Source organism: Dasypus novemcinctus, chromosome 21, assembly GCF_030445035.2.
Source record: "Dasypus novemcinctus isolate mDasNov1 chromosome 21, mDasNov1.1.hap2, whole genome shotgun sequence".
Lineage (NCBI taxonomy): Eukaryota > Metazoa > Chordata > Mammalia > Cingulata > Dasypodidae > Dasypus > Dasypus novemcinctus.
This window is the reverse complement of record NC_080693.1, coordinates 77,737,116-77,756,670: the sequence shown is the minus strand read 5'-3', so window position 1 is coordinate 77,756,670 and position 19,555 is coordinate 77,737,116. Positions and strand designations below refer to the sequence as shown.

General features: G+C 56.0%; 1 protein-coding gene across 3 annotated transcripts in view; it reads left to right on the top strand.

The window, feature by feature from the left end:
• Positions 1-19,555, top strand: part of SDK2 (sidekick cell adhesion molecule 2) — a 257,675-nt gene that overhangs the window by 149,400 nt on the left and 88,720 nt on the right. For all 3 annotated transcript variants that reach the window (XM_058284650.2, XM_058284651.2, XM_058284649.2), the window contains exons 3-4: positions 4,436-4,542; positions 16,401-16,548. In XM_058284650.2, coding sequence (XP_058140633.1) covers positions 4,436-4,542; positions 16,401-16,548 — 255 coding nt within the window. The remainder of the gene's footprint in view (positions 1-4,435; positions 4,543-16,400; positions 16,549-19,555) is intronic.

The following is a 19,555-nucleotide window of genomic DNA, read 5'->3' as shown; positions in this document are numbered from 1 at the left end:
CATTATTTATTGATCCAATTCCACTTTGAGGGACTTTGGGTTTACTTCCTGTTTTTGTTTCTTTCTTTCTCCTATTACAAACATGGCTACAGAGACGCTCCTTGTTCATCTTTTTGTCACATTTTTGCAAGTACATCTAAAAGGCCAGCTCTTGGGAGTGCAACCTCTGGGTCAAAGGCCCTGCATATTTTAATTTTGATAGATTTTGCCCCAAAGCCTGTACCAATTTACACTTCCACGAACAGCCCTGAGAGTCGCCCTTCCGCCCCCTCTATTTTGCCAATGCTGGGCATGATCCCACCTGTAAACCTTTGCAAATCTTCTATGTACGTGTTTGTATCTGGTTGTTTTTTTTTTAAAGATTTATTTTTATTTATTTCTCTCCTACCCCCACCCCCAGTTTTCTGCTCTGTGTCCATTTGCTATGTGTGTTCTTCTGTGTCTACTTGCATTCTTGTCAGTGGCACCGGGAATCTGTGTCTCCTCTTTGTTGCGTCATCTTGCTGCATCAGCTCTCCGTGTGTGCGGCACCACTCCTGGGCAGGCTGCGCTTTTTCCGTGCAGGCAGCTCTCCTTGTGCGTGGAGCTTCCCTACACAGGGGACAGTGGCACAGCACTCCTTGCACACATCAGCACTGCGTGTGGGTCACCTCACGGGTCAGGAAGCCCTGGGTTTGAGCCCTGGACCTCCTATGTGGTAGGCTGATGCTCTACCAGTAGAGCCAAATCCACTTCCCTGTGTCTAGTTTTGATTTGACTTTCTTTCCTTGTGACCAAGGTTGAGCAGCATTTCATGAGTTTATTGGCCCTTTCTTTTTCTTTTCCCTGGTGCTTTTTAATACCTGGTTCCATTTCCCAGGGTAGAGAGTTCTCTAGCCCCTCCTCCTTCCCTCTCCTTTCTCGAGTCACCACGTCTCCTTGGAGATCCACCTTCCCCAAAGCTGCCTCCCCTCTGAGCATCTTTGGGGAAAGTGCCTGTGACCGTGTTGAGGATGGGGGGGGGGGGCAAGGAATATGCCAGAACTTGGCTTCTCTCCCCAACATCACTCCGTGCACAGCTACATGGGACAGATAAGAGCTGCAGCCAGTGGCAAAGATAAGAGACCTGGGCAGGGGGCTCTGCTAAGACTGCGGAGCCTCAGCAAACTTGGCACTCACCCACACAGGAGTCTGGGGGCGAGGGTTTGGGGCTGCAGGCCCAGGACCAGAAGCCCAGGCTCTGCCCTTTACTACATGATGCCTTAGGCCAGGTGACAAGTTCTTTCTTAGCCTCTAAAATAGGATGCTAAATTTCATAGTGGATACAATTAAAAACAACAACTGAGGGAGTGCTGAGTTCCTAGCAGGGGAGCTCTATCACCATCCTTAAAGGAGCAGCAACAATCCCCCAAGTGCAACAGCAAAGACCAAAAAAGAAGGAAGGTCCAACAATGAGCCCTTGATACTAATGACTATGCTTGTGAGCCTGTGCACCTGAAATAAGAACACAGCCTACAGCTGCAGGGTGCCTAAGAGTTACCTCCTGAGAGCCTCCATGTTGCTCGAATGTGGCCATTCTCGAAGCCAAACTCAGCATGTAAATATGTTGCCTTCCCCCCAGGGTGGGACATGACTCCCGGGGATGAGCCTCCCTGGTGCTAAGGGATTACTACCAAGTACCAGCTGATGATGTAACTAGAAAATGACCTTGAATAAAAGGGTCAACTCGGACCAGCAGAATATCTCAATCTACATATAATACCAGAAGTTAAAAATGCTTTTTGACCTGAATCAAAGGGGGAAATGGAAAGGACAAATGTGTTTATATGGCTATGAGTCTCCAAAAAGAGCTGGGAAGTTATCAGAGGGGTTGCCCTTATGCACACCTCAGCAGAGTCCCAGAGACAGATTAAGTAGGTACAACCCTGGGTTTTGGTTCTTCTGAGGGCCACAGAGACCCACAGGTTCTATGGTCATGGCAGAAGGAGTTCAGTGCCATTTCAGTTGGCCCTACTTTGGAGTTTGTGTTTCTGTGTGATGGAGCTGGACTCAGATGTGATCTTTGTTTCCAAGCCTCTCCTGTTATTTTTACCAGAACTGTAGTTGGTGCTGGGGTTTAATATATACTCAGGGGACCATGTGATAGCCAGGCCCTGAGCCTCAACAGACTTCAGCTCCTACACTCTCGTTTATTGGACTTACCCCACTCAACTAACATGGAGTTGAAGAAGGTCAACCACCATACCAGGGAGCCAAGAGTGCCTACAGCTGAAAGCAAGAGGATTGCATCCAGCATCCATGTGGAATCTAAGGCCCCTCTTGATATAGATGTGGAGTGGACACAACCATTCCAAGGTCCACAGGATGGAGGAATAGAGTATGGATTAGAGTGGACTTACTGATATTCTATTCATGAACTATTGTGATTAGTAATTGAAGAAAATGTGGCATTGGTTTGGAGAAAGTGGCCATAGTGGCTGCTGGGGGTAGGGAAGGGGAGGAAGAGATGAGATGTGGGGCCATTTTTGGGACTTGGAGTTGTCCTGGGTGGTGCTGCAGGGACAGTTACCAGATACTGTATGTCCTCCCATGGCCCACTAGGTGGAATGTGGGAGAGTGTGGGCTATGATGTGGACCATTGACCATGAGGTGCAGCGGTGCCCAGAGATGTATTCACCAAATGCAATGAATGTCTCATGATGATGGAGGAGATGTTGTTATGGGGGGAGGAGTGGGGTGAGGGGGGTGGGGGGTATATGGGGACCTAATATTTTTTTTAATGTAATATTAAAAAAATAAAGGAAAAAAAATTTTTTTAATAAAAATAAAATGGATGCTAATAAGAGTACCTGCTCCAACCCCAGTGCTCCAAAATGTGCTCATCAAATGCAATGAATGTGCCACACTAATGAAAGAAGTTGTCAATGTGGGAGGAGTCGGGGTGTGGGGAGTGGGGTATATGGGAACTTCTTATATTTTTTAAGGTAACATTTTGTGTGATCTATGTATCTTTTTTAAAAAAAGTTAATATAAAAAGTATAAAAAAAAAAAAACAACAAACCACTTACCTGGCTGTTCCAGCTATGAAAAAAAAAAAACAAAACCGCTCCATAGATAAGCGCAGAGAGGAAATCAAAGGCTCTCAAATGCCAACATATGACAAAGTGTCCACCTCTCCACGTAACATGAGAAAAGTGAGGATGGGGTTGGGCTTTTCCTAAATTTAAATGAGATTTTTAAATTGCCTTTGTGCTGAGATTGTGCTTCTTTTTGTGATCCCAAATGTGTCCTTTCAAAATGAAGTGCTGACCATTCCTGTTTATTTTTCTCTCTCGATACGGCTCTTTTATTATTTATTATTCATTTTTAGTTTTTGTTGCCTGATTTTGCATTTTGGCTGCTCGGTTTTAATGACGCTTTTAAAGTTGATAGCCATAGATGGGAATATCCGTGTGGAAGGGAGAGCCCTATGAGAAGCCCTTGGTTCAGTATCTGATGCCCAGAGGGTGCTGAGAGGGGGCGGAGGGTGGGGGTGAGGAGGGTGATGGTGCGGATAAAGAAGGCAGGCCTCAGCCAGGGTCGGGTAGGAACAACAAAGCAAGGGTGCCCAGCCCAGGGTTGGGTGCCCCGGGGGCAGGGACGATGAGCTTGTCCTCGAGCTGCCTGTGTAAACCCCCGGGCACCCGAGGATCGGGGAGAGCTAGCCCGGCCACCAAGCCCCTGTTCCTTTTCAGGCTCTGCTGGACCACTGTCCAGGGACGGGAGGGACAGTCGCAGAAGGGGCTCTTGGAGAACTAGCCCTGGTCCCCACGCCCGGAAGCCCCTCTCCCTCACCAGGCGTCCTTCCTGCTTCTCCACCGGCTCAGCCCACCTCAGCCTGCTCGTCAGCCGCGCCCCCCCTTCCCCTGCCACCAGCTCCTGCTGCCCTTTGGGCCAGCCTGGGTCCCCGGAGTGAGTCCGGGGAGCCCCTCCGAGTGCCACGTGCGCAGCCCACGCCCACGGAGAGCCGGCACGTCTGCCCAGAAGGCTCTGCCTTCTCCCCCATCAAAGCTGCAGAGGGACTGACTGTAATTTTAAGGATGGAATGATGCGCAGAGCATTTGGGGAAACATGTAAACCCCCTGCCTCTGTCGCTCCATCAGTTTCATTCAATATTTTCAACACAGCCCTGTGTGCTGGGCCAAAAAAGTAATGCCCTGCCCTGCTCGGGCCTGCGCCCCAGCAGCCTCTAGCAGACAGGGCGTGCCCTCTGGCACCGCCTCTGGCCCAGCACCCCTTCCTGGGGAGGGACGTCCTACTGAAAGGACCCTCAGTCGCCCTCTGACCCGGCCAGAGAGTCGAGAGCTCCCTGGTAGTCTTCCTTCCCGATGGGGGTGGCGCGGTGACCTCTGACCTGAGCGCAGCCTCCTGCGTGCCGGCTGTCTGTCATGCTCACTGGTGTCCCGTCTGCCCCCAGGTACATGATCACCAGCCTGGACCGCACCCACGCTGGCTTCTACCGCTGCATCGTGCGGAACCGGATGGGCGCCCTGCTGCAGCGGCAGACTGAGGTCCAGGTGGCCTGTGAGTACCCGCGGGGCGGCGGGGCGGCGGGGCAGCAGGGGTCTCACCTATCCCCCGCACTCAGGACAGGACCAAATCCCAGCCGTGGCCTTCCGTGTTCATCGAGTGTCCAAGCCTGGACCTCATTTTTGTTGATAAAACTAAGGCCCAGAGAGGTGCTGGGCGCCACTCAAGGTCACACAGCAGGTAGATACGCACACAGCTGGCTCGGGGCTCGGTCTTCTTTCCACGGAGTAGCCCCACCGCCTCCTCCACGGGGGCCTCATCGCTGCTCGGATGAGCTCCTCTGGGGTCTGCCTCGGCCTTGGGAGGGCTTCGAGACGGCCAACCCGAGTCTCTCCAGCTCCTTGGCTGACCTCCTGGGACCCCCATGACCCTGCTTTTCCACCCTCTGGCTCCCTGAGACCTGGAACCGTAAGAGCAGGGGGATCCCCGCAGTCTTAGGGGGGCATTGGGAGATGCCTCACAGTGGGCACTCAGAGGTGGGGGGTAGCAGCAGGTCTAGGTTCCCAGGAGATCAGGGTGGGGCAGAGGGAAAATGGGGGGCCCTCAACGAGCCTTTGGGGTAACCACCTTTCCCTAGTACTGCAAACCCCCAGGGCCTCCTTAAATGGAGGAGGGTGAGGACAGTTTCAGGAGCACCCAAGGGTGTCCCAGAGCACCAGTCAGCACCCTCCCTGTGCCGGCGCCCCTGCCCCACCCTTCTGCCACGCCTGCTGAGCTACCGAAGTGAGGCCCCGGATCGGCTCCTTCTGGGATTTTTTGGTGTTCTGATGGGGAGGGGACTGGGGGTGTGGGAAGCCTCGGTGAGCCCTGGAATTCCGTTATGAAGCAGAGACCCTCTCCTCCGGAGCCCACAGCTGCTCGCCTCTGATTCAGCACGAGGGAACGTGTTATTTGGAGAGAAGAGGGGGTGAAAGATCGAAAAGAAAATCTTAAGCGAGGCAAAGAGTGTTTATAATAATTATGGGAAACAACTCTAATCAAAAGTGGAGGACGGATTGTCCCATAAATCAGCACTAAGGCAACTCGACATACTCCAAGGAGCGGAAAAGCCCTGAATTAAAGTGATGGATGGGAGGCAGCTGTCAGCGTCGGCTGGAGGAGTCCCACGGAGCTTCATTTAGCCGGTGCCAGGGCCCAGCAGGGCAGCGGAGAGCCGTGGGCGGCCCGGAGAGCCCTGTGCACGTGTGTGCGCACGTGTGCATGTGTGTGTGTGTGTTCTGGGTCAGCCTGCCTCTTCATCTGTTTGTGGGCAAGAGCGTGTGTGTGTACGTGTGTACCTGGTGGTATGTGCGTGTGTGTGCATGCACCTGTGCACATACGTGATTGTAGCAGTGCACCTGTCTGGGCTGGTCTGCCCCTTTGTTCTCCTGTGTGTGGGAGAGAACGTGTGTGTGCACAGGCGTGTGCACGTGTGCATGTGTGCGACTATGCCCCCCGTGTGCAGGAGGAAGAGTGTACGTGAGCAGGGAGATGTGCAGGTGGAAATGCCACCCAGACACTGTCCAGTCTGGGCCTTGGTTCTTAGGAGACACTAGGAACTTTCTGGAATTGAGAGTTCCTTTTTGGAAATGACACCTCTCCCCTGGGCTGACTGGCTGGTCCGCATCCTTGCGGCTGACACACTTCCTCCTTGGCTGTGACGGGGTTTGTGGGTGCAGGGCCCGTCCCCCATTCCCACCAGCTCGCATTCATACACACATCGCACACATGCACACACGCATGTGCACACATGTGCTCACTCTGGCCAGGGAATTACCGGCCCCAGCCTCTCCTTTCTAGAATCTAGCTTCAGCTGTCACCCCTCCTGCCCCGCTTGGGGACACCCCCTCGAGTCCAGGCCAGGCTGCTCTGGGTCCCTGCCCCGACCCGCAGGGAACTTCCTGCCTCCATGCTGGGGGGATGGGCTGTGATGGGCCCAGGCCACAGGGCAAGCAAGCGCGTGGATAGAAGGCCCTTTAGGACCCAGGGCTGCTGGCATTTCCTGGGTGCTGCAGACAAGAGCGCAGACCAGCCTGGGCCCCGCTTCTGGGAGCGCTCACCCTAAAGGCAGAGAAGCAGGTGACGGGACCCACCTGCCCGACACCTGAACCTTCGGCCCTGGCACAGAACCCCATGCCACGGGTACTTGAGCCCCTCAGTGTAGTTTCCTGGTCCTGGACCACCCCAGGTATGCTGGGATGCAGGAATGACCTCAGGTGGCTGCGACGTGCAGGAGCCTGGCCCAGCCCCTGCAGGGAGCTTCAGGGCCTCGCAGGTGCTGAGACCCCAGTGCAGGTGGAAGGGTTTGGGGGGCACCTTATCGTGTTGGCAGGCTGGCTTCAGGAAGGAGGTGGGCTTGGAGTCAGACAGACCACGTTTAAATCCCGGGTTTGCCCTTGAGGGCTGTGTGACCCCAAGGAAGTGGCTGAACCTCTCTGAGCCTCACCCCCACTCAGGTTCCTCACCTTTAAAATGTGTCTAACAATACCCATCTCCTGGGCTTGCCAGGAGGATGCATCGAGATACCATGTGCCAAAGTGCCAAGTCAATGCCAGCTCATAGCTGCTGTGATGAGCACGCATATTATCATCTCAAGGAGGGCCACGGAATGCACTGGCCTCGGGCAAATGCTGTCCAGGCCAAATGTGGAGGGCACCCTCCCCACGCTGTCCTGCCAGCCCCAGAGCTGCGCCTGCCCCACCTCCAACCGTGGGACCCCCACCCTGCCCCGCTGCCCTCTCAAAGTCTGTCTGCAGCACCCCGAGCTTCAGGAGCCTTCTGGGCACGGTTGTATCCACATTTGTCACCGTGTCCCCACCACGTCACACTGTGACGCTGTTGCAAAGCTGAGCAAATGTGGTTACAAGCCTCTGGCAAAGAACAAGGGACACCCCGGAGGGGCTGCAGGGGGAGCGGAGTGGGGAGACCCAGGCTCACCCCTTCCTGACCGACAGCTGCCGCTCCCCCAGCGGGCAGCCTTGCAGATCTTGAAGCCGTCACCTCCATCGTGTGGTAAAGCAGAGCCACCGTTCACGGCCACGTGCGCCCTAAAGCCAGGGAGGAGAAACTTCTGTCTGGCCTCTGCGAAAAGCACTCCTCCTTCCGAGCTAATGAAGGTTTCTGCCGGCCTCCCTCTCTCTGATCACCAAGACAGGATAGGAAAGGGACACACACACGCCTGAGCCTGGAAGCCAAGACCCCCGTCCCTCCCCTGGCTTGGCCAGCTGCCTCCTGCCAGGGGTCTCTCTCGATGCAGAAGTCAAAGGGTCCACTGCCCAACCACCCCTCCCTGCGAGGAAAGCCGAGACCCGGCCGTGCCGCACTCGTCCACAGCGGCTCTCGTGCCTGCGCTCGTTGTGCTGCCCTCGCCCCATTTTACAGAAGCAGAAACAGAAGCTCGGCGAGGTTGTGCTACTTGCCCAAGTCACACAATTAGGAGGTATGGGAGCAGGATCGGAACCCGGGGCCACCTGGTTCTGCCCCTGTTGCCTCCCCACGCCTGCCCTGGAGGGCAAGGTGAGAAAACCCAAAATGGGTGGGGGTCAGGGTTCAAACAGCATCAGAGGGACACCCCAGAACTGTCACATCCACCTCTAAGCCGCCTGCCGGTAGAAGCCTTGCTCACCGGGGACGACGGCGTCTCGCCAGCGGGTACCGCGGAGCAGGGATGCCTTTGGCTGCTCGTCAGCGGCGTGCAGTCGGAAGACGCCGACAGAAAGCCCCGGGTTCCTTCCTGTGCCAGGTCGTGACTCTGTCCTTAAAAAACGGCTGTGCCATGGGCACGGGGGCCGGGAAGCGTGGGCGTGGGGTTCTAGCCCCTCCTGAGCACTGAGCAGCTTCAGACCTGGCAAGCCCCTCCCCCGCCTCGGCCTCAGTTTCCTCATCTATAAAGTAAGGATGACCTCAAAACTCCATCTCTGCGCCGGTGTTCAGTGAGGTTAGAGCGCCTCTCGGGCAGGCCCCGCGGCGCCCGCTTAGAGAGGGCCCGTCCCCCCAAGAAGCCCCAAGGTGCCCCCAGGTCTGACGCCGAGCTCCTGCTGGGAGCCTGGGGTGCAGGGGGGGGCTGCAGATGAAGGAACAGCGCTGCTCCCGCTCGCTGGAAAAGCGAGACATGCTCCCGGACAGCCCAGAGACACGCGTCACCGGAGCAGCCTGTCCTCCAGGGGCTGCATAGGTGTCTTTCCTTTGTGGGTTCTCAGGAGAGGTAGGAGGGTGGGTGTTACAGATCTTCTCCAGAAAGGGAAACTGAGGCTCAGGGAGGTCAGAGGACATGCCCAAGGCCCCAAGGCTGGAAATTCTACTCCTCTGCCTTGCCACCACGATGCCTGTAGGGTGTAACCTTGAACACAGCCATGAACCTGGGGTTCAAATCCTGACTCACCTCTCGCTAGCTGTGTGGCCTTTGGCAAGTTACTCAACTTCTCTGCGCCTGCGCCTCTCTCGGGTTTGAAATAAGAACGCCGATATCAACACCTACCTGGTTGGGTGGCCTGAGGATTAATGGATCGAAGCCCACAAACAGCGCCCATGGAGCCCCCTTCAGGGAGGCGCCCCAGCTTCCAGGCACCGGCTCGTACCTGCACAACCTGAAGGGTGAGGGCCCCACCTGGCGTTGTGCACCCTCGGGCCCTTTCTTACCTCCCCGCAGTCCCAGCCCTGCGGGACTTCTCCCTACAAACCTCCTGCGCCTGTCTGCCTGTCTGACGCACACCTACGCACACGCAGGGCGGTCTAAGGATGGGGTCGCTGCTTCTCGCTAGCCCTTCCCCCACCCCCCCACTGGCTGTTTCTGCCCCTGGGGGAGGTTTGGTCCTGTGGCTCCCAGCACCAGCCCCGGGGCAGCCGCCGCCCTCTGGCACCTTTTCCGGCAGGCCCTGCCCTGCGCCCGCTGGGCACCAGGCCCCCTTCCCAGGGGGGCCTGTGAACTGGGTTCTAATGAGAAACGAGGAAGGCAGCTGTGCTAACAACTAATGATAATGGCAAAGTCGTTAAATCAAGATTCTTTACATGTTTTTAATTACAGCAATTAAGGGGAAGTCAATAAAACATCCCCCCTCCCCAGCCCCCTTTCTGTCCCACCCAGAGTCTCCTTTTTGTTGTTTTTTTAAGTTGCCATAAATTCCTGGCATGCCGCAGTGGGGTGAATGGCTGAGAGGGCAGGGAGCCCCCGCCAGCCAAGGTTTCCACACCCAGATCCGGGGGCTCTCCATGGTCTCCCCAGGGCCAGCTTGTGCCCCCACCTGGGTGCCTCAGACGTGGGACCCCAGCCCCGAGCCCACTCACCCCGGCCCTCCTGGGCGTCCGGTCGGCTCCTCTTCTACCAGGCAGCCTTACTCTACACCCGCTGGATGCTGAGCACTATCCTAGGCAGTGAGGACACAACGAGGACAAAACAAAGACACAAACAGTGAATAAACAATACAGCAGGTGTCACAGGCCCATGAGGAAAAATAAAGTGCTCTGAGAAAAGTGAAGCTGGGCGGCGGTGAGTGAGGACCAGGGAGGGTCCTCCTTGGGAGGGTGGTGGAGGGAAGCCCCAAGCCCGCAGCAGCAGCAGCAGCAGCAGCAGCGAGTGCAAAGGTCCTGGGGCGGACATGCTGCCTGAGGCCAGGGTGGAAGGAGGTGAGGCTGGAGAGGCAGGGCAAGGGTCAGCGCTTGGCTGCTGCTCAGAAGGATGTGGCGGGAGGCAGAGCAGTGATGTAACCTTGTTGGCAGGAGATACAAGATAAGCACACAAAACCTCAATGAAATCCACTCCCTGCCCACCTGATTGGCATAACCCCAGGAGCCTAACAAGACCACGTGTGGGCAGGAGCTCGCAGCTTGGCTGGTGGAAGTGTAGACAGCCCAGCCTCTGGAAAACAGTTCGGCGTTATCTAATAACACTAACGTGTGAGTGCCCGCGGTCAACAATGCCACTTTCATTTATTTATTTATTTTCATTATTTATCTTTTTAAAGATTTATTTTTTATTTCATTTCTTTCCTCTTCCCCGCCCCTCCCCCCCAGGTGTCTGCTCTCTGTGTCCATTCGCTGTGTGTTCTTCTGTGTCCATTTGTATTCTTGTCAGCGGCACCGGGAATCTGTGTCTCGTTTTGTTGTGTCCTCTTGCTGCATCAGCTCTCTGTGTGTGCGGCGCCACTCCTGGGCAGGCTGCACTTTTTTTGTGCAGAGCGGCTCTCCTTACAGGGTGCGTTCCTTGTGCGTGGGGCTCCCCTACATGGGACACACTCCTGCGTGGTATGGCACTCCTTGTGCACATCAGCACTGCGCATGGGCCAGCTCACCACATGGTCAGGAGGCCTGGGGTTTGAACCTTGAACCTCCCATGTGGTAGGCGGATGCTCTATCCGTTGAGCCAAACCCACTTCCCAGCAATGCCACTTTTAGGCAAATATCCTAGAACAGGGTTCTTAGCCATTTTTGTTCCACGGACTCCTTTGCCAGTCAGATGAAAACTACGGACGCCGTACTAAGTCCACACTAGACAGTGTGTTGTTTAATAAATGTGTATATATATGTGTATATATATCACACCCGCACCAACATGCCCCCACAAGAATGATTTTTTTTAAATTTCAATTTAAGCCCGTGGACCCCTGGTTAGGAACCCCTGCCCCAGAGGGACCTTAGCCAGCAGGTACCAGAAGTCACACAGGAGACCGCTCTTGGCAGGAGAGCGAAAGACAGAAAACAGACTGAACCCGCTGTAGTGGCACGTGGAATCCTCGCAGCCGTGAAGATGGCCAAATCAAGAGCGACGATGTGGATGGAGCACCAAAAAAATAATGCTGCACAAAAAAGCAAATCACTGAAGACTAAATACAGAGTGGTCTAAGGGTAGAGAGCCCCAAAACCGAGTAAAGGACCCTAACGTGCTCCCATGGAGAACCTCAAAGGACAAGCAACGAAGAGCTGCCGCGGCCCCTGGTTCTAGGCGCCTCTGGAGAGGGAGGGGAAGCTTGGGGAGGTGGGTGCTCCAGCCTGAGCTGGGCGGTGGGTGCACGTGTGCTCGTCTTATTCTTCTTTAAACTATACATATAGGCGGCGGACTTGGCCCAGTGGTTAGGGCGTCCGTCTACCACATGGGAGGTCTGCGGTTCAAACCCCGGGCCTCCTTGACCCGTGTGGAGCTGGCCCATGCGCAGTGCTGATGCGCACAAGGAGTGCCCTGCCATGCAGGGGTGCCCCCCCATGTAGGGGAGCCCCACGCGCAAGGGGTGCATCCCGTTAAGGAGAGCCGCCCGGTGCGAAAGAAAGTGCAGCCTGCCCAGGAATGGCACCGCACACACGGAGAGCTGACACAACAAGATGACGCAACAAAAAGAAACACAGATTCCCGTGCCGCTGACAACAACAGAAGCGGACAAAGAAGATGCAGCAAATAGACACAGAGAACAGACAACCGGGTTGGGGGGGTGAAGGGGAGAGAAAAATAAATAAATAAATAGACTATACATATAATTATGTTCGCTCTTTTGTATATGTGACATATTTCATGATGGAATATTTCAAAAGTAAACAAAAGCAGTGAAGATCTTCTGAAGTCCGCTTCCTCTAAGATACAGCATCAGGAGCGCAGTTCCTAGGCCTGCGGGCCACGCCTCTTGGCTGCGGGGGAAAGTGGAGCGGAAGGACGAGGCAGCACGTTAACCAGCCTGAGCCTCAGGGAGCCAGTGCCTCTGTGTCCACTGTTTTCATTGGGAGAGAGCTTTCCAGGGATCCTGCATGTCCCTAGCCATCCCCAGCCTCGTCCCTGGCCTGCTGTCCGCACGGCCTGGCTGAGTGGACACCCCTGGACAGACTCTTCCTGCTGCAGTTCTCCTCGCACAGGGCTGTACCCTGGACCCGGCAGGTAGAGGCAAGGGGGCCTGAGAGCCGACCCAGGAAGTCCACTGACCAAGTGAAGTGCAGCACGCGGGAGGGCACTGGGGGCCTGGGTAAAGAGCATCCACTGAAAGCTTGCCCCAAGGCCAGCTGTGCCCTTCCCTTATCCATCTGTCCAGACATCCATCCGTCCATCCTCTCTCTCCTTCCTCCCTCTAACCATCTCTCCATCCACTCATCGAGTCATCCATCCCCTCCATCCCTCCATTCATCCATCCTTCCATCCACACAACCATCCATCCAACCACACATGCATTCGTCCTTCCCTCCTCCCTCTCCCCAACAACCCATCTGTCTACCCCTCCACTCATGAAAACATCCACTGTTCATCCCTCCCTCCATCCACCATCCATCCACTCACCCACCCATCCACCCATTCGCTCACCCACCTACCCTTCCCTCCATCCATCCATGTGTATGTCCATCCACCCACCCACTGAATACACAATGCCCCTGCCCCACTGGCCTTCTTTCATTTCCTTGAACCAGCGCTCCCCCCCACCTCCTGGCCCCACACACCCTCTGCCCCTGGCCCAGCGCATCTAGCTAACACCTGCACGCCCCCTGCTTCCACCTCTCGTAGAAGCCTGCTCCTTCCTTCCTAACAGGTGTCACCGTCCGTCCTTGAATGCTGGTTCCCCACGCGCTGATCAGACAGCAGCTGCCAGGAGCGGCGGGGCAGGTCTTTCTTCAGTTCCTGCCACAGAGCTTTCTTGACCACTAGCAGGGGTGCAAGAAAGCGCGGTTGAACACTGCGTGGATTTAGAGAGAGCCTACTGTGTGCAGACAGTGGGGCTGGGGTCGGGTAGAGATGGGCTCACGACCATCCCACCTCCCAGAGCTCACAATCTAGTAGAAAGATGAAGAACGTTCCTGCAGGGCAGGGAGAGACACGTCTTGGTGGGGGACTGGAGGAAATGTGAAGGGAGGGCCAGATTCGAACGCTGGCCCGGCTCAGCCCTAACTGCTCGACGTGGGATAAACCGCTCTATCTCTATGAGCCTTAATTTCTTCACTGAGGAAATGGAGCTAATAAAACTAGAGGCAGGAGAAAGAAACACCGCTACCATGAAATTGCTTTAAATTGTTCAAATATATCTTCTGAGTTCTGCGAAAAGTTGTTTAAAAAGATAAAATTATTCTAAGAACTGAAATCAGTGTGATTTATTGATGTCGTTTTTATAGGCAGAGCCAAGTAATGGAAATTAATAAACAACTAATAAGTGTGTATTTATTAAAATTGACTTTGGCGTCCATTCTCGCATTCCTGGGGGGATTAAATGAGATAACGCACGTGAAGTCTACCTAGAAAGAGACCTGGCAGGACGTCGCACCCAACCAGTTCTTTCGTTTTACTTGGATGGCTTGGGGGAATCTTCGTTGAGGAGATGTTTTCATCTAAACTGTGAAAAATGTGTAGGATTCTGATATATTAATATACAAATTTTTTAGCACTCTTATATATACTCTTCCAGATTCTATGGCTGCATAACAAATTACCCCACAATTTAATGGTGTACAACAGTCATTAATTATGCTCACAGAGTCTGCGCGTCTGGTGGAATCTAGACGGGGCACAGCGGGAACGGTGGCTCGGCTCCATGAGGACTGAGGCCTCAGCTGGCAGACTGGCAGGATGGGTGCTGGGATCGCCTGGCACTCACCCGCTTCCTACAGAGACGTGTTGGCTCTCGGCTGGAGGCCTCAGCTCCTCTCCAGACGGGCCACAAGCACAGCATGGTGGCTGGTTCCAAGGATGCGTGTCCGAGACCCCCGTGGAGCCTTTTGGTGGCCTCGCCTGGAAGATCAGAGGTTCCCTTCCCTTCCATCATGTTCCACTGGTGGCATGGCCCAAGCTCCCCCACGCAGATCCAGTGGGGGGACAAAGGCCCGCCTCTCCGTGGGAGGCCTGGCCATCTCACTCTAAGAGCCTGCGGGATGGGAGATTGGCACTGACGCCACCTCTTTGGAAAGATCCTGCCTAACACACACACACATCGCACAAAATCCTCATCACAGACTTATGAGGAAGGGGCTGTTCTTAGCTCCATTGTATGGAAAGCGGCTTGAACAAAGATCGTGGTTCTCACCTCAGCACATAGTGGAACTCCTGGAGGAGCTTTAAAAACTCGTGGCTGGCTCACTTGACATAGGTGTGCAATGGACACAACCAATCCAATGTCCACAGAGAAAATGTGGAATGGGTGTGGGAACGGTAGCCATGGGGGCTGCTGGGTGTGGGGAACGGGAGGAAGAGATGAGATGTGGAGGCGTTTTCGGGACGTGGAGTTGTCCTGGATAGTGCTTCACGGACAATCACGGGACACTGTAGATCCCCCCAGGGCCCACTGGATGGAACGTGAGAGAGTCTGGGCTATGATGTGGACCATTGACTATGGGGTGCAGTGATGCTCAGAGATGAACTTACCAGGTGCAATGGATGTATCACGATGATGGGAGAGAGTGTTGCTGTGGGGGGAGTGGGGGGCGGGGGCGGTGGGGTTGAATGGGACCTCATATTTTTTTTAATGTAATTAAAAAATAATAATAATAAATAAATATTAAAAAAAAAAAAAACTCGTGGCTGGGTTCCACCCACCCTAGAAATTCACAGTCTTGTGGCGGGGGAGGGGGGGTTCTCAGGTGCAGGACTCCTGGTAGAAGGAGAAGAGGCAGTGGTACTAGAGGACAAGCAGTCGGAGGAGACCAGGGCTTGGGCTGTGGCCCCTCAGTTGGGGAGGGAACGGGGTTGCCGTGGGAAACTAAGGCACCTGACTGCTGGCCTGAAATCCGACTGCACCTCGCTGCTCCGGTGGCCAGCCCACAGCCGTTCCAATGAAAGCGGATGCTTTGGGGGTGGGGCCGAGGCATCAGCGTTTTTTAACCCCATGGATGATTCTGACTCGCAGCAAACTTGAGAACAAATAGTGCATCCACACCGGAAAGTGAATATAATTCACTGGGGCCTCCTGGGGCCTCGGGAAAGGGCAGGTTCTGATTCAGCAGGCTGGGGCAGAGCCCGAGATTCTGCATTCCCTACGGGCGCCACGTGCAGCTCAGGATCCTGCTCCACCGACCCCCTGGGAGCAGCAAAGACGCACGTTGACTCCCAAGAGCTGTGGCCGTCAGCACCGCCGCCCCTTCCCCACGCCTGACCCCAAGCCCCCTCCTGGAGTCGGGCACCTCCTGGTCCCTGGGGCCAGCAGAGAAGCCGGCAGCCTTCCCCCGGGCCTCCTCAGGGCTGACAGACCCCAGGGCTGGGATGCGCGTTTGCCTTCTTCCTCTGCCAAGTGGGTAGGCTTGTTTTAAAAAGAGCAATATGGTGTTTGTGTTCACACAGCCGTGCAGCCTCACACGCGCCCCACCCGAGGCAGAGGAGGGGAGGAAACTGTCCCTGCGCTGGGTTGTGGATGCCCCTTCCTCCTGGTCCCCAGACCCCGCCACACCAACGTGCCCGCCCTTCCCTCCTCCCACGGGCACCCAGGCCTGACCTTCCACCCTCTCCTAACCACCTGCTGCACCAGAAGCAGCACCGGAGGGCAGGAAGGAGGACCAGCTCTGAGGTCTGAGTTCAAATCCTGACTCTTCCTAGCAACATGACCTTGGACATGTCAGTTGTTTTATTTTGTTTTTTTGGGTTGTAAATTGTGTAAGATTATCACCAACCACTCATAGTGGTTAGATGAGTCACTGGAGATAATGGATATAAAATGCAAACGCACAAAGCAGGTCATCTCACTGTGCTGCAGTTAGAGATGGGGGTAGGGGGTGACGTGGGGTGGGCTGAGCATGGTGAGCCCAGCTCTGGGCACCTCACGGTGCTGGGGTTCGAGGTGGGGCGAGGTTGGGGGTCCGGGCATGCCGAGCCTAGCGCCTTGCCGTGGCCGTCCTGAGTTTCCCTTCCGCGGCCCCTACCCCCGGCCCAGGCGCCGGGCGTCCCCAGAGCCAGCCTTGGGCTGACGCCTGCTCGCTCTTCCCTCCCGCAGACATGGGCAGCTTCGAGGAGGGCGAGAAGCACCAGAGCGTCTCCCACGGGGAAGCGGCCGTCGTGCGCGCCCCGCGCATCGCCAGCTTCCCGCAGCCGCAGGTGACCTGGTTCCGGGACGGCCGCAAGATCCCGCCGAGCAGCCGCATGTGAGTGCCCTGCGGGGCCGGAGGGCAGGGCCTGGGGAAGGCGACGCGGGCAAGAGCCGGGGAGACTCCATCTGCCCATGAGGGCCCTTTCAGCGGGGCCTCCTTCGGCTTTGCTGGGATGTGGCCAGATTGGGGGCCTCGCAGGGTGATGGAGAAGTCGGGGTTACAAGGGACGCTTTCGGAAGGTGGGTGGGAGGACTTGGGGAGCCCGGGCCGCTTCCTAGGGAGCTCCAGGGTCGTCTCCACTCAGCTGGAGAACAAGCTGCCTCCCAGAGCCCTGAAGAAACCAGACCACCACCTACACTGGCACTGTCTCCATGGTTACCAGCCCGGGCTCGGGCAGGCAGCGCCGGGTGGGGGAGGAGGCGACGGAAGGCACCGGCACCTCCCCCGGCCAGGCGGGCGGCCAGGCAGCCCCAGGGGGTTTCCGTCGTGTGGGTGTAACTGGGTGTCCGCCAGGGTGCACGGCTGGGGATGTTTGCGCTGTGACGGGCAGGGGAGGCCCGGGGCGAGAGAAACACAGGACCCTTTCCATACCAACAAGGACCCTCCATGGCCCCAGGCCTCGGTGGGGGCAGCTTGGCATGCGGTAGGAGCAGCGGCGCGGACACCCAGCCCCTCCAGGGAGGCAGGAGCGCGGTGGCTCCACCCAGCTCACGCCCCGGCCTCCCCACCCACCCTGCCCAGCCTTCCTCTTTGGGACTCCAGCTCTCACCTCCTCCCGCGTGCCCGGAGCAGCCCTGGGGGGAGCGCAGCCCTGGACTGTGCAGGAGGCGCAGGGCCAGGTGGGCAGCTCTGCCCTTAGGGACTGTGGTCAGGTAGAGAAGCATCATCACGACACGCGGTAAGAGTCTCATAGCAGTAGTGGCAGCCGTCGTCCCCTCCTCCAAGGCAGGTGAGCCCCGGGGGTGGGACACTCGCCTGTTCTTCTGGTTTCTATCCCCAGAGTACCTGCCCCCCAAACACTTACGAAGTGAGTGGTCTTCACATCAGCTTTATGAGAGGGCTCCTTCCAGCCCCATTTTACAGATGGTCAAGTGACGCTCCCGCAAGTTGAACTACTTTGCCAAATCTTGCACAGTCTCTAAGTGGTGGGACTTCCCCAATCCAGAGTCAGGGGCCTTGATTCTGTCTTATGTGAAAAATAGGTGAGAATAAGCCCAAAGACATGGAAACAAAGATCAGGTGTTTGCACTTGTGCTGGAGAGCCTGGCGAGTTAACCCTGAACAGTGCCGCTGCACCTAGGTACCATTGAAATCATTTGGGGAGCTTTAAAATATATTGTTCCTTGGGTCCTACCCTCAAGACATTCTGATTTCATTGAAATGGGGTGTGATCAGGCCTCAGGACTTTTTGAAGTTCCCCAGGTTATTCTCCTGTGCAGCCTGGGAGGAGAACCTCTGTCCTAGTATGTATCGGTTTCCCACAGCCACAATAATGCTGCGTAACTAACCATCCCAAAGGCTTGAAACAATAAGATTTCATTTTTCCCATGAAAACAGGTTGGTGGTTTCAGCTGAACTTAGCTGGGTGGTTCTTCTGGTAGGGGCTGGGCTCTCTCTCTTGTCTGGGGTCAGCTGACTGCTGGCTGGTCTAGAATGGCCTCATCTGGGTAACCGGGAAATCTTGGCCCTGCTCCACACATCCTGTCCTCCAGCGGGCTAGACCCAGCACGCTCTCCTGGCAATCGCAGAGGATCAGGAGAGGAAGCAGAAACATGCACTTTTCAAGTCTTTAATAACATCCATTGGCCCAAGCAAGGAAGATGGCAGAACTCAGCATCCAGAGGCAGGGAAATAGTCTCTGCCTCTTGAATGAGAAAAAACTGGAGTCACAGGGATACAGAGCAGGGTGAAGAATTGGGGTAGACCAGTAGGTTAACAGGGCATCAGGCTGTGTGAGTCAGGGAACCCCCTACAGCCTCACCCAGGGGCGATCAAGCCAGCGGAGATGGTGAATTGTTGGCTCAGATAGGGAGGTTGTGTCCCAGCAGGGGACAGCTCTGTCGTGCAGGTGCCAAGACAGGCCCGTGAGTCCTGGGAGTACCTCTGCTTTCTGAGGTGAGGGCCAGGGTCGTTCCATGACCATACGCCAAGGGGCAGGTCCTCATGGAGAAAGCCCTGTCACATTTCCTCACCTCTGCCTCCACATGCAGAACTCGAACCCAGGCCCTGCAGCCCCGAGCTGAGGTGCAGCTCAGGTGATGTGAGTCTTGATAACAGACAGGCCCCAGGTCTCAGTGACTTAGCCCTGTAGGAGTCTGTTTCTTGCTCATGTGAGATCCTAGCACGGCGACGGATGCAAAGGGTGCTCCCCTCCATGCAGCCACTCCGGGACCCTCCTTGACGAGAGCTCTGCCTTCACCAGCACAGGGTTTCCAGCTCGCTCTGCTCAGGCAGACAGATGAGAGAGAGGGAGCGTGAGAACCGTGCAGCAGCTTTTAGAGGGCCCAGTGTCACCTCTTCCCACTTCCCACTCGCTCAGTCACACGGAGCCCTGGGTGCAGGGGGCCTGGGAAGCACGGCCTCTGGCCTCTGGCCGGGCAACCACTTCCTTACGCTGTGGCAGCTGCTCGTCTCTGCGGGCTGCACACAGCCTCTACCTAGAACGGGGTTTCTCCGGCGCGGCACTATGGGCATTTGGGCCGATGGCTCTTCCTGTGGGGCCTGTCCAGGGCATGGCAGGATGCTCAGCAGCCCCAGCCTCCACCCCCTAATGCCAGGAGCACCCCCATTGCCAGATGTCCCCAGAAGGGCAAAGTCACTGCCAGTTGAGAACCACTGACCTCGAAAGATCCATCATAATATAGAAAACATACAGCTAAAGGAGAGAATGCAGGCAGGGGAGGCCTTCTTGTCAAGAAGAGAGCAAAGTGGGGGTGGGGCCTTCCTCTCTGAGCCCAGAGGAGCTGTGTTGGGAAGGATTCTGAGGCCTCATCCAGGTTCGCTCACCGATGAGCAGCAGAGCCCTGCAGGAGACCAGAGCACCTGGAAGGCCCCGCTGGGG